At 42.8% G+C, this 14,801-nt stretch overlaps 1 protein-coding gene across 2 annotated transcripts in view; it reads right to left on the reverse strand.

Moving 5' to 3' along the window:
* The window catches only part of LOC137882456 (carbonic anhydrase-related protein 10-like), a 111,007-nt gene that overhangs the window by 17,124 nt on the left and 79,082 nt on the right, over nt 1-14,801 (reverse strand). For both annotated transcript variants that reach the window (XR_011103955.1, XM_068724764.1), the window contains exons 6-8: nt 14,722-14,794; nt 12,336-12,490; nt 10,860-11,034 (exon numbers count right to left, since the gene is read on the reverse strand). Coding sequence is in view for 1 of the 2 variants with exons in the window: in XM_068724764.1 (XP_068580865.1) it covers nt 10,860-11,034; nt 12,336-12,490; nt 14,722-14,794 (403 nt within the window). In the remaining variant the exon portion in view is untranslated. The remainder of the gene's footprint in view (nt 1-10,859; nt 11,035-12,335; nt 12,491-14,721; nt 14,795-14,801) is intronic.

The following is a 14,801-nucleotide window of genomic DNA, read 5'->3' on the forward strand; positions in this document are numbered from 1 at the left end:
ATAATGTATTCATTATAATAGAGAAAACAAGAGTGAAGTAGAGGGACTGAAAGTACATAGTTGAAATCAAGGGTTATTAGTAAGAGAAGAATAAACTGAAAGAAAGAAGATGAATTCAGAGTGAATCCGCCTGTGAAGGGGAGAGAGATATTCTCATCACCAGTGCTTTGTGCTGTCTGCCACCTGCATCTCCTCTCCATCTCTCTGAGAGTATGACTGAATGAAGTGTCTCATGAACACATGAGACACTTCATTCCTCATTCCAAACATTGGCTGTACATCAGTCATCATTTTATTCAATGTTGTTTCAGCTCTCTGGCCTGCTGTTTGATCATCTGCCATCACCACCACCATGGAGAATGCAGCAATGTTCCCCGCTTTGCCTGCAGGTGAGGTTTAACAACTGAATGAAAGTACAGCTCAGGGCTAGCTTATTTCAGCGTTTGCAGTGTTCAAAACAAAAATGACCTCAATTAACTTGAGGAAAAATATTTAAGAATTGAGTGCTACACAATCGTTGTAATGATACATACAAGAAATGTGCAACTACGCAAGTCCATGCACAATTACAAGTGGGATTACCCCAGCTCTGTATGCACTGTGCGTTAACCACGTTTGCTAATGATTCAAGTCGCTAATATCACAGAGAAAGTCAAGTTGCCTAATATTACTATATTACATTATTATTATGGGGCGATTGTGGCATAGAGACAGATGAAGCTGTCTCGAGTCGTCCATTTGGCCGTTGCCATCCTGGATTATGGCAGTCGCCATATTGGCTTTTTGCAACTAGTGAACGGAAGTTACCCATTTGGTCTGTGGAGTGACGGTGTCTCTACGTCACTCCTCCGCAATCTCAGCAACTTGTCAGTCACAGTAAGCCCGCCCTACATCATACTCTGCTTTACATTACATTACATTACAGTCATTTAGCAGACGCTTTTATTCAAAGTGACTTACAATAAGTGCATTCAACATTGGTATTCAAGAGAACTACTAGTCACCAGAAGTCATAAGTACATCTCCTTTAAACAAGTATCTAAGACAGACCTGGGCATTGTACGGCCCGCGGGTCATATCCGGCCCGTTCGCTGTCGCTGACTGGCCCGCGAGACGTCAATGGGAAAACATAAAGCGTAAATAACTGTACATCATGCACGGAGTACAGCTGCATTGCTTTTATTTTGAAGACGACTGCTGCTGTTTTTTATCTCAATTTCCGTACGTTAGTACGTTCGTGGATGTGTGCAAGCAGTAGCATCACTGCAATCCCAACAATGGCAGCGTCGGCCGCTGGAATGAGGCTGGTGTATTTGGCCCGATTCTGGCGCGTAATTCATCCCGAGTCTCAGTCTGCAACCGGACTCCGCCCGCCATGTTTCTTCCGGCATGCCGAGCTTACGCCGGAGCTGGGCCGGGTCATTTTGTCTACCTGGGATGTGTTGGTGATGTAGAGCGGACACGGACAGCTGAGGCTTTGCCAGCTTAGCTGCAAAAGCAACATGCTCAGAAGATGTTGGTTCTCTGAACTGACAAAACAGAAAATGAGGACAAACAATTGTAATAAAAGTACTAATTTATCCAAAACATGATCCCTGTCAGTGTTTTACTATTGTATATGGATATTACAAATGTATATTTGTTTGGATCATTATTCCTGCTTCAGATGTTTCAGGTGGAGCTTATTTTAACTCTGTTATACTGTGTTGCTCAGTGTGGGTAGTTAGGAAAGGTTTGTAGTGGAGTGGAAGTACAAAATTGAATAAAATGGAAATACTCAAGTAAAGTACCTTGAATTTGTACACAAGTACAGTAAAATAGACTTAGCTACGTTCCACCACTGATCATAATATTTACTCTTACCACTCACGGCTTATCAAAACCATACAATTTACTTTTTATAAAGAGGTGGAATAATATAGAGCAGGATCCAGTTCAGTCTGTTGGTCCGGCCCTCCACAACAGTCCCTGTTTCTCATGTGGCCCCTTGGCAAAAATAATTGCCCGCCCCTGATCTAAGAGCATGAAGCAGAGCATAAATACAGTGCAGAAACAAACAAAAACAGTAAGTGCAAAAAAAAGTAATACGAATACAATAAGTGCAACAAGCTAGTATGAATACAATAAGTGCTAACTGGAAGGCTCAGTGTAGCACTTCCTGAAGAGGTGGGTTTTCAGCCTGATGAAAGATGGGCAGCGACTCCGCTGTCCTGACGTCAGTGGGGAGTTCATTCCACCACTGTGGGGCCAGGACAGAAAACAGACGTGACCGGGTCGATCGGCCGCCAGGACCTCTGAGCGACGGGGCAACCAATCGCCCCGAGGCAGCAGAGCGAAGTGGTTGGGCGGGGGTGTAGGGCTTGACCGTGGCCTGGAAATAGGAAGGAGCTGTTCCTTTCACTGCCCTGTAGGCTAGCACCAGAGTCTTAAACTGGATGAGCTCTTACAGGGAGCCAGTGTAGAGAACGGAGAAAGGAAGTTGTGTGGGAGAACTTGGGGCGATTGAACACCAGGCAAGCTGCGGCTTTCTGGACAAGCTCCAGAGGTCTGATGGCCGACGCTCCGGCAAGTAGAGAGTTGCAGTAGTCCAGGCGGGAGATGACAAGAGCCTGGATGAGAACCTGCACCGTCTCGTCAGTGAGGAAGGGACGAATCCTCCTGATGTTGTAGAGCAGGAATCTGCAGGAGCGTGTAAAGGATGAAATGTTTGCTGAGAATGACAGTTGGTCATCCAGGGTCACACTCAGGTTCCTCGCAGTCCGAGTGGGCGTCACCACGGTATCATCAATGGTGATGGACAGGTCCCGGTGCGGGCAACCTTTCCCTGGGAGGAACAGTAGCTCAGTTTTGTCTAGGTTGAGCTTGAGGTGGTGTGTCGTCATCCACTTTAAGATGTCAGCTAAGCATGCAGCGATGCGCGTCTCCACTTGGGTGTCAAATGACAAGACCAGCTGGGTGTCATCGGCATAACAATGGTAAGAGAAGTCATGCGAGCGAATAACAGAAACCAGAGATGTTGTGTAGAGCGAGGCGAGAAGGGGGCCCAGGACTGAACCTTGCGGAACCCCCGTAGTCAGCATGCGTGGTTCCGACACGGCCCCCCTCCACGTCACCTGGTAGGATCGACTTGTCTGGTAGGATGCAAACAGGGAGAGTGCAGAGCCTGAGACGCCCATCCCCTCGAGGGTGGAGAGGAGGATTTGATGGTTCACAGTGTCAAACGCCGCAGACAGGTCCAGGATAATCAGGACAGAGGAGAGAGAGTTAGCTCTCGCGGCGTGAAGCGACTCTGTCACCAAAAGGAGGGCCATCTCTGTCGAGTGACCCACTTTGAACCCGGACTGGTGGGGGTCCAAAAGGCTGTTCTGGTGGAGATAGGAAGACAGTTGATAAAAGACAGCACGTTCAAGTGTTTTGGATAGAAAGGGTAGAAGAGAAACCGGTCTGAAGTTTTTGACTTCAGAGGGGTTGAGCGATGGTTTCTTCAGAAGGGGGGTGACTCTGGCAGTCTTGAAAGCCGTGGGAAAGCATCCTGAAACAAGAGATGTGTTGATGAGGTGGGTGAGGAAAGGAAGGAGTTCAGTCGCAATAGACTGAAGAAGAGGAGAAGGGATCGGGTCAAGGGAGCACGTGGTGGGGCGGTTAGATGTAACAAGGTGGAGGACCTCGTTAGGGGAGAGGGGAGCCAGATGGGGTAAGATGGGCCATGGAGAGGGGAGGGAGAGCTGTGGGGGCAGGGCTGGACAGGGTGGAGAGGGAGAGGGTGGACAAGGACACTGAGAGAGGGAGGGAGAGGGTGGACAGGGACAGAGGGGCTGAGAGAAGGAGGATCTGATATCGTTTACCTTCTGGTCAAAGAAGTTGGCAAAATCATCAGGGAGAATGATTTATGGTCTGTTTGACCCTAAATGGACCATAATTTACTAAATGAACATCATGCTGTATTGAAGAAGACTTGAAACTAGAGAGAGTAATAAATCAAGAGAGAAGTAGAGTCATTTTCTCATAGACTTCTATACAATCAGACTTCTTTTTGCAACCAGAATAGTCACCACCTGCTGGCCAGTAGAGATAATGCAAGTTTAAGACACTTCCGCATTGACTTCACTCGTCAAAACTGCGAGGTTGCCGCCTGATCCTAATCCACACAGGTACAAATGACCTGAGGGCACATAAAGAGAGAGTAGCATCGTCTATTCGAGCTGTCACTGAGAAGGCATGTCGCAACCTCCCTAGTCGGGACTTTTCTCAGACAAATGACCGTTCAATATATTGCTCTGAAACTAAGATTTCTTGGACCAACGTCTAATTGTATGGAATTTATCTTTTGGGACAAATTGGGACAATTGGGTTGGGAGAATTGGGCTAAATCTTGGCCCATTCATATGTAGGAGAAATGTCAGTTTTTTTACATTTTTTATAAGGCTAAAGTTACAAGGCTTAGTCCTTACAAATCAATTCCCACGTCAATTAGGCAAAAATTTGGCCAGCACTTTGGGCTGGGCAGTCCAAAGGGCTGGGAAGATGAAATTTGGACAGTACCATCTCCTCACAGACTGGATCCAACGGTATGAAAATTGAAAGGATTGGACAAAGTGCATTTTTTGGTTCCCACGTCAATCAAGCCCAAAGCCTGTATATATTTGCCTGGTTTGATGGAAAATTCAAAGTCGTCCGATTTGCTTGAAACTCTGCTCACGTGTTGAGCTGTTCCAAGGTATGCAATTTCCCAAGTTTCAGCCTCCTATTCCATAGCAAACTGGAGATATTGGTTGGGGAAAATGGGAACATAAGGGACAATTGGTTTGGGACAATTGGGCTAAATCTTGGCCTGTTCAAATGTAGGAGAAATGGCAGTTTTTGGGAATTACAAGGATTAATCCTTATAACTCAAAAAAGTGACATTCCTCCTACATTTGTATGGACTGACAAATTAGCCCAATTGTCCCCAGCCCTGCGGCTGGCTGAGGGACCAGCCCTTCGGGCTGGCTGGGGGACAGCAAAGCCATCCCTGCTGGCCTAGACAGAATCACAAAGTTATAGCTATTTTATAATTTAATTATTTTTCCTAAATACACTACATATATTCTTCCAGCGCACCTTGCTTTAAGTAGAGCTTTTATCCAATCAGATTTCACCTCTATGTTGCGGTTTAAGTAAATGGGGACAATAGTGTTGATTGTCATAGTTTCCAACCAATCAGATCTTTAGTTTGACATGTTGTGCGTATTCTCTGACCTTTCAGAGCTTCTAGCTGGCCTACAAGTACCTCATCATTAAGGTGCTGCTTGATTGGTCAGTGGGCTAGTGTGACATGTTGGGCGGTGACAATCCCAGTATCCACTGCTTCAGTGGAGCGGACATCTTCAGCCCTCAAACACATTAAAACGTATTAAAGAAGTACAACTGGGGAGGCTCGACTGTCATCACTGAATCGAGAAGAACCTCTCACTGGAACTAAACCGCACCGATGTTCTGCACAACCGTGTCATTAAACTCTTTGTATAAAACACGCGGCCCGTCACTGTCTTCAAGTAAGCTTTTCCATGGTTCATTAAGACAGTGAAAGACACGCTCAACAGAAGAAGCAACACAAGGACCAACAGCCTTCCTACAGCAGAAAGGTACCTCAAAGGACCTGTCAACAGCATGCTAAGGAGAACATAACAACCCAGGCCCAAGCACTTACAACCACCACCACCACCACAGCACAGACCTCAGGAGAGAATTAGTCATATACCCAGTCATAAACCAACCTCAGACCCAGGACCGCCACCTCAGGCACACCATCCTTTTCTGAGGGGATCAGAGGAGAAGCAGGCCACACCCACAGTAAACTGTGAAGCATAGGACATACTGCGTACATTGCTCTCATCTTATAGGCCACAGTCAGGGTTAGTGGTGATGAGCATGTAGTGGTTCTTTAACCAAAAAGGATCACAAACTAAAGTTTAAAACATATAATCATGACATTGTAAATTTGTTTTATGTTCAAAAATTGTATTTGTTCTTCTCTTTTTAAAATGTCAATATGTTACAGTTGCAATGAATGCAACTGTTAATTAGTCAAGGTTTAAATTCTTATTTAATTGGCTTAAAAAGTAGAAACCTCGACTTGTTAGACAAGGTTAAGGATGTTGATCTTATGATCTTGCAGGTGACTTGATGCAAAGGAGATGCCCTCGCTTGTTGTCCCCCTATGGTCCTCATCAACAAAACAAAATGTGCCACCCAGGGTAGAAACTAAATGGGGATGTTGATATGGTATAGGTCAGAACTAGCCGACTCAACAGGAATAATGGAGAAACAAGGAAATATCACATTTGCAATCTATATTTCACCAATAACATCTCCATATTTCTATGAGAAGATTGGCAGCAGATCTGTTGATTACGCAATAACAGAAGTAGACTAAAAAACCCTTGAGATCCTAAATGGTGAAAGAACAAAGACCTCTATCAGATCACTCTCAGATAACTTTGTATCTGAACAGAGCAGACGGAGGTAACACATGCTCTCCATATGTTGAAATCCTCCATCACAGGATTAAATGACTACAGGTCCGTCGCCCTGACATCTGTGGTCATGAAATCCTTTGAGAGACTGGTGTTGACCCACCTGCAGACTGGACCCCCTGTAGTTTGACTACTGGGTAAACAGGTCGGTGGATGATGCAGTCAACATGGGACTGCACCACATGCTGCAACACCTCGACTCCGGACATACTGGACAGACTGCTCTTCTCCCTCTACACCAACGACTGCACCTCAGAGGACCCAACTGTTAAACTCCTCAAGTTCGCAGACGACACAACGGTCATCGGCCTCATCGGGGACGTTGATGAGTCTGCGTACAGACGGGAGGTTGAACAGCTGGTCCTCTGGTGTGGTCAGAACAACCTGGAGCTGAACAAGCTCAAAACTGTGGAGATGACAGTGGACTTCAAGAGGAGCCCCCCAACACTGCCCCCCCTCACCACACTCAACAACACTGTGTCCGCTGGGGAAACCTTCAGGTTTCTGGGATCCACACTCCCAGGACCTGAAGTGGGCCTCCAACATCGACACCATCAGGAAAAAGACCCAACAGAGGTTGTACTTCCTGCGCCAGCTCAGGAAGTTCAACCTGCCTCAGGAACTGCTGATCCTGTTCTACTCCACCATCATCCAGTCTGTTCTCTGCTCCTCTATCACTGTGTGGTTTGGATCGGCTACTAAACAGGACAGGAACAGACAACAACGGACTGTCAGGTCTGCAGAGAGGATCATTGGTTCCAGCCTGCCCTCCATCCTGGACTTGTACACCTCCAGAGTCAGGAAACGGGCTGTAAAGATCACTGCAGACCTTCACACCCTGGACACAAGCTGTTCATCTCCTCTCCTCTGGTAGGCGCTACAGAGCTCTGTATGCCAAAACCACCAGAACCAGGACCAGCTTCTTTCTGCTGGCCGTCACTGATGAACAATTAATCAGACATACTGCACTACTACCTCCATTTGCACTATTACCACCATTCTGCACTAATATCTCAAAACCATTGTCATTGTTGTTCTTTATATACTTTTGGATATATATTTATATTGTACATATCTGTTAAATGTTTACACTCAAGGTTAAAGAGAAATAACCCAACATGTAAAATAGGTGGAACCCAAATAGAACATTAAAATATCTATACTTACCTCGAATAAGTTTCACAAGAAACTTCAGCTCTGCTGTGGAGGAACTCAAAGAGAAATCAAACTGGGTTGTCTACTCCATCAAGCCTTCAGTTCAAATCCAAATTCCAATTCGGAATTTTCAAAGTTCAGACTTAAACATGAGTCCCCTCATCCACTGAGGCTGCCTGACCTTTCACTTTCTGATATCACAAACCCCAGCCAGCCTCAGAGCAGTTACACTTCCACGCAGAAGATTGGACCTGAGCAAATTTATGACTAAAAAAAAAGACACCACTTGTTGGAATGATATGACACACTTCCAGCACAAACAAGAGAGGCATTTGGCCCTTAACATACAGTATACTGTGGCAGACTACTTAACCACAGTAACTGATAAGAACCACAGTGTACATACAAAGGGACCATAGCCTGGTAACAGACAGGGCTGACTACTCAAGAGAGGACAGGCTGTACTGTCGTTGTGATGAGGAAGCTTTGAGACAGAATATTTTGAACGCAATGTCGGAAATGCAGAAACGATAGGGAGGAATTTTTCCCAAAATTTGAAAATAATTACTGTGATTTCTAAGTCTGACAAAAAGGGGGAAATCACCGCTCATTTGGAGGGAAAAGAAAGAATGTTCAGTGTTTAAATATGTCACTTTCTGCCACAACAGAAGAAATAAGATTTACTTTTAACATTTTCTGATTACCTCCACTATCTTCTTTACTTTTATTTACTTGTATATATTATTATTATTTATATCATTGTATTTCAATTTCCTATTTCACTATCTCTTTTATTCTATATTCCAAATGTCATGCTAATAAAGCTTCTTACATTGAACTGAATTGACAGAGAGAAGAAGAGGGACAACAAATTAAAGAGATGTGCATTTAAGACCACATTGAAGCTTCTGCTCAGACAGCATGAAATGCTAACAATTCACTTTACTTATTTGCTTTAGAATGGGTTTGTTGCTGTACCCAGAGCCTGTGATATAGTCTAACACCTTTGGCTCAGAGAGATTTCCCTCCGACGGTGTGTTCTCTCTGCTCTTTGAATGTGAATAAACAAGCTCCTGTTCCTGCTCTGTACTGTAACAAGCAATCATCAAAGGAAAGTAGAGGCCATGGATTCCATTTGATGTTGTGGAGAACATGCTGGGCTCAACCGGATCAATACCAAAGATATTCAGAAAACATGGGGCACTGAGATGATGGGAGGACTCCCACTCTCTCTGTGTAACAGTTCCATATTTGTTGTGTGTGTGTGTGTGTGTGTGTGTGTGTGTGTGCGCTTAATTATACCAGCTGTATCTCTATACTTAAACATAAACCTGCAGATTCAGATCTTAAAGGATTACATGTTAATATCTCATACTGCTGCTGCTATAGGGGTCTAAATGCACTTGTTTACACAGATAGAAGGCACTGCTGTGTGCTTTAAGCTCATGTACTGTTAACTGTAGATTTAAAAACTACAAACTGCTAGCCCTCCTTTCTTCTGATGGCAGTGACATGTTTAACAGCAGAAGGATTGAGAGTTCTGCTTATTTGCTGTATTTCCTCACTGTAATGAATTGCTGTAAATTTAAGGAACGGTACAGTATCTTACAGTATTTCACAATAACTGTAACATACAGTTAAATATGCATTCTTTGCATGTAAATTAACAGTTAATGCAGTTGGTTAACCACAGCGGCAAATAACTTTAATTTACCAGCATAACGCAGTATTTTCTGTGAAGTGGTGGAATACGCTTCTCTAAGTTCAGTGAGTCACTATCCATCAACATCGTACTGTTGATTGTAAGCTTATGTTTCTACTATGATGATGGCACATTTTAATCAAACTGCTCATCGCCCACAAATCATTGTTGAGTGACAAGATGTGATCGGCTGTTCCTGAACATGACTTTGGACAGCACACATAGACTACGAATAGTGATAAGCGTACCTTTACCTTGGCCCTTGGTTGAACTCCACGTGGCTGTGCTCAGGATGAGGACTACCGACTATTTGGGAAATTAAATGCAAAAGTAGCAGATTTTACTACCCTTTGTAAATAAACGGTAACATGTTATGTTAACGGTATAAAGTAAAATTACTGTAAAGCCCAGTTATTTTACTATCACATCCTGTAATCCAATATACAATAAGATACTGTTAAAATAAATTACAGTAGCTGCACCGTACAATAACAGTAAATTAAAGGCATCTCTGCTGCCAGTATTTTACCAGTATTTTAAGGTGAAATTGCTTAAAGTTCTGCAGATGGTGTTATTAAGGTATTTTTTAAAGTGGTCTATTATTTAATTCAGTACTTTTATTATTGAACATTAAATCAAAGATTATCTTTCTGATGCAACTGTTGAATCTTTAAAAAATGCATAAGCACTGTAGCTACCATAGATAATAGCAAGGTCATGTCTTCAGTATTTTAGGAAATGTATGGGTTTTAACAACCAAGTTGATATACAATTTCAATCAATTTATACTACAATTTAAAGTTATTAAATAATTCTTCAATTTAACTGTTTTAGTTCAAAATCAGAAGTATGATTAAAGGACATATATTTCTGGGGGACTTTGGACTCTTGGCTTCAGTATTTCCAAAATATTGGCCACAGGCCTGGTTATTACATTAAATATTGTTAAATATTTGCATATTGAAGAATCATGGTGTGTTATGACAGACAATATCACTTTGTAAAAAATGTTTATCCAAAGAACCACATTATCCCATGAATAAACTGACCAGATGCAGAGGCTCCAGCAAAAGAAACACATCAAGCAAAAGAATTGAACCTGGCAACGCAACATCATCTGGAAACACACTGCATTGAATAATTAAATATGTATGAAGACCCAGTAACATACCATTTCTAGTCCAATGGCGTTCTTGAGTGTATCTTTTTTTTAAATGAGCAAATCATGATATGGAGGTTTTCCTGGTTGTTTATACAGGAGTGAATGGGGTTCATGAATTATAGAGATTTTGGCAAAACTGTCTGAAAAATATCTCCAGTCTTGTCACGAGCATGTAAAAACTGCCCTAATCAGCTTAGAAGGGATGGAAAGTGTAAAAAACATACTTGGTATTCATTTCTGACAGAATAAAATATTTGTTGATTTATTTATTTTTTAATGCCGAAACAACATCGCCACAACCTCCCCCTCTCCTCCTTCATATTACCTCTGTACTGCGGGCGGAGGGCGCGGTTGTTGGGACAGTCTCGGCCTGGCTTATTGAAGTTGATATTGGTTCGGATGCAGCGCTGCAACAGAGGCTGGGTGGGCCGGGTGTTGTCGCTCATACTCAGGAAGATCTTGTAGGGCTCGTTCTGGCTAAGGAGGCGCAGGGAGTGCATCTGTGGGTGGACAGTGACATTGGTTGAGTTTGTTTGAGTTCAGCTTGTGCAGTTTAATTCACAAACACAGTTTGGTTCAGCTGAGTTTGTTTAACCCCCCACACACCAAAATGACTTTGTTTTAATCTATTTGGTCCAGTAACAGTTGGAAAGTCTTGAAGAACTGTATTATTGAATAATGTTATTCAAGTCAGTCGAGTTCAGTCAGTTGACTGGGACAGCGGAAGTCTTGCATACCCTCAAGCGGGTTGACTGAAGAAGGACTCTAGTACACGTCACAATTAAGGAAGTTGTAGGAAGCGAGAAGAAGCCTGTGAACGTCTTTGTTTGCACCCAGTGAGCAACTTTCAAAGGACTGAATGGGATGCCATCTTTGAACGCCTTTGAATCATCCTGTTTTAAGGATGAGTCAACATCCATGTTAGGAAATAAAAGGCAGCTGTTGAAAGGCACCTGCAAAATCGGTGGTTCTCCTTTACCAAATGAAAACCTGTACATGTCACTACAGTTGGTGTAGAAGGAGGGATGAGAGAGGAGAGAACAGAGGGGGATGAAGAGATATAAAAGGAGGAAGCATAGAAGCCCAAGAAAATTAGAGGGTGGAGCAAATATAATGGAGAAAAGGCTGATGTAATAGAAATGTAAAAGAAGTGAAAGAGAAAGAGGGAATGAAGAAAATAGAGAAAGAGATTAGAGAGCGTTGAGATCAAAGGATGGGAGAGGGAGAGCAGGAGTAAATACAATTTGAGTAAATTGCAGATGGTGGGTGGGAGTTTATTTCATTGATGTATGCAGGTGAGTGCTGTGCTGGATTGTAATGTGTTGCACTTTGACAGTGAGCTTCCTGATTTGAAGAGCTGGGATTTGCATCTGATCTATCCAGCTGCTCTTCAGTCACATAAAAGGCTCTCTGGTCAGAACAGAGGAACAACAGGATGTGCAGATGTTACTGCGACTGCATGCAGATGATGGCATTGTTTACATCACCAACTATTCCATCCATACTGTTTCAAAAGATACAGATGTTTTTAGACCTCAGAGACTACTCAGAGGCAAAAGAGGTACAATTTAATATTTAGATGTTTGTGTGCACTGTATGCACTGCATTTCATTACATCACTGTTACAACCAGCCTCTTTTATCTAAACCACTTAGGAAAAAGTAGATGTTTTCAGTTACATGTTATGAAGTCGTAATTTGCAATTCAGAGCTGTTTGTGCCCTGTGTTGGCAAGGAAAGTAGAAATCGAATCAACAGAATGCATGTTGCCCGTCACATGTACTTATGCTACACTCATGTACCTGCATCTGTGTCACATAGACAGGCTTGTTGATGAGTATCCACGTGGAAGTCTCATAGCAGGGAGGGATGGTGATTGAGCCCTCGTAGGTGATGTAACGCGTGGTGTCAGGGTAAAGGTCGGCTATGTTCAGACCCATTAATAAGAACGCATCATCTAGACAGAGAGGGTAAGAGAGAGAGAGAGAAGAGTGTTAAGGTGATGCAGTGCGTTGTGTGAATGTCTGTTACGTTCACACCCATCAGTGGACACAAAAGTGAAAAAGAGATGACATACTGTGAGTGTGTGGTTTATGGAGAACATTGGATCAGTGTATAGATCCATAATGTTTGGACCAATTAAAAGTAATATTTTCCCAATGTTTCCAAATAAGTACGTTGGAGCAATGTGTGTTGTATTGATTAGGGACAAAAATCTATTCACACGATCACATTATGGGGACATTATGGGGAGGTTTTGGCAATGAAGCACTAAATTGTATGAAAATAAGAATGTATTCTTGCTGAAGGGAAACACAGAGAATGACTGAGAAATAAAAGATTGGTGTGTTAAGTTTTGGACCTCAACATTTTTTTTGCAATGCTGGCTGCATGCCTCTAGGGATGGCAATGTACATTACTTATTTGGTTGGTCCACCACTTTGGCCCTTACTGAAATATCTCACCAAATATGATGGATTTATTGCCAGGAGTTGTAAAGTCCCCCGATGATGAACCCTAATGACTTTAGTGATCCCTGACTTTTCCTGTAGCACCACCATTAGGTTAGCATTTGTATATCTCCGCAACTGTCAGCTTGATTGCATCAACATCTGGTTTGGGCATTCCTGATGAGTTTATATCAATTTTGCAATCCCATTTTGACTTAATACCTGCAAAAACCAATGGTATTCCAATCATACAAATTATGTTGGCATGCTAAGACGCTAAAAGTGCCAGCATTCTAACATGTTGACATTAGCATTTAGCTCAAAGCACTGCTGTGCCCAAGTACAGCTGCTAGCATGGCTGTAGACACTTAGGGCTCTGTTGGTGCGGTGAACGACCAGCAAGCAGTGCTTTGATCTAACTTTGAAATACTCTTTTCCTGGTGGTGCTGCCCAGCTCACAGTGCATGGTGCACAGGTGTGAGGAGGCAAGACACACATGTTGATCATTCTGCAGCCTCTGATTTGAGGTGTTACAGGCCAGACTCAGAGTCCGTGCGTCCTACCACTTTGCATTGCCCTTGCACAATTTATATAGAGCCCTGGGTCATATTAGGTTACAGTGCAGGGTTATTGCTTGTAGCATATTGACTAATTAAAAACAAATTATCATAAAATATGTAACTATTATCAATAGCTCAACTTTAAATCAAACAGCCATGAATTAGTGTAAAAAGGTGAAGACGAGTGGTGGCACTGTGCTTCAGCTATGGAGGCTTTAAACATGTCCCACTGGGATTCAATGTCCCCACCGGCCTCAGCCAGACGTTCCCGGTTCACCCTCACTGCACGTTTTGGTTGACCATCTGATCCGACTCACCACAAGGTGGTAATCATTTGACAGCTCAATGTAGCCTATATTCAAGCACAGATCTGATGGCAGGACCACAAAGGCCATCATTGATCTTAAGCCTACTGTGTTCTGGTACAAAGTACACTTATGAACCTTTGCTTTTGTTATCAGCCCAGAAGTCCAACAACAAAGCACCAAGTTGGTTCAGATCAGGTCCCATCAGGTGTCTCCTTTGTGACCCACGTGAGTGCTGATTGGAAAATAATCACAAAATGCCATAGCACAACGTGAAGTCAACATGAAAGTGAACAGGCCTCCGTTACAGTACATGCCTACGTGTCAGACTAAGTAAACAGTCTGCTTTGATGATAGACGGGCCTGCGCTGCATGTTTACATTTTGGGTCCAATTTGAGCCGTATGAATGTTTGGTATTATTAATGATGTTAAAAACTACAATCTGATTGGTTTAGCACCAAGAGAGACTGACAATTAAAATATAATGTAAGTTTGTGAAAATATATGATCAAACCACACATTTTATTAGACTATATGGAAATATGTAATATCATACATGAAAAATGTTTTAGTCAATTGATGGAGATCGATGAACAACACAAAAAATGCGTATGTCCCACCATTTTTTTATTTAAATTATAACCTCTAAACTTCAAGAAATCAGGTTTGAATTGGCAACTTGCTAAAGTTGTATAGTTCTGACACATTTCAGTGTGAACTGCAACCTGCATGTAATGTTCAGAAGAATATCTGTGAATTGCGACAAATAAAAATTATGTGACAGAGACAAAGAGAGAGAGAGAGAGAGAGAGAGAGAGAGAGAGACAGAGAGAGACAGAGACAGAGAGAGACAGACAGACTGTGTGTCTTACGTTTGTAGTTGATTCTGGTGATGGTGTCTCTATTGAGCATGCGGTTCAGGAAGGTGTTGGAGTTTTCAGAGAGCTGAGAG

The sequence above is a fragment of the Cebidichthys violaceus genome, unplaced genomic scaffold (genome assembly GCF_023349555.1).
Source record: "Cebidichthys violaceus isolate CVI_PGR_0920_01 unplaced genomic scaffold, fCebVio1.0.p SCAF_32, whole genome shotgun sequence".
Taxonomy (NCBI): domain Eukaryota; kingdom Metazoa; phylum Chordata; class Actinopteri; order Perciformes; family Stichaeidae; genus Cebidichthys; species Cebidichthys violaceus.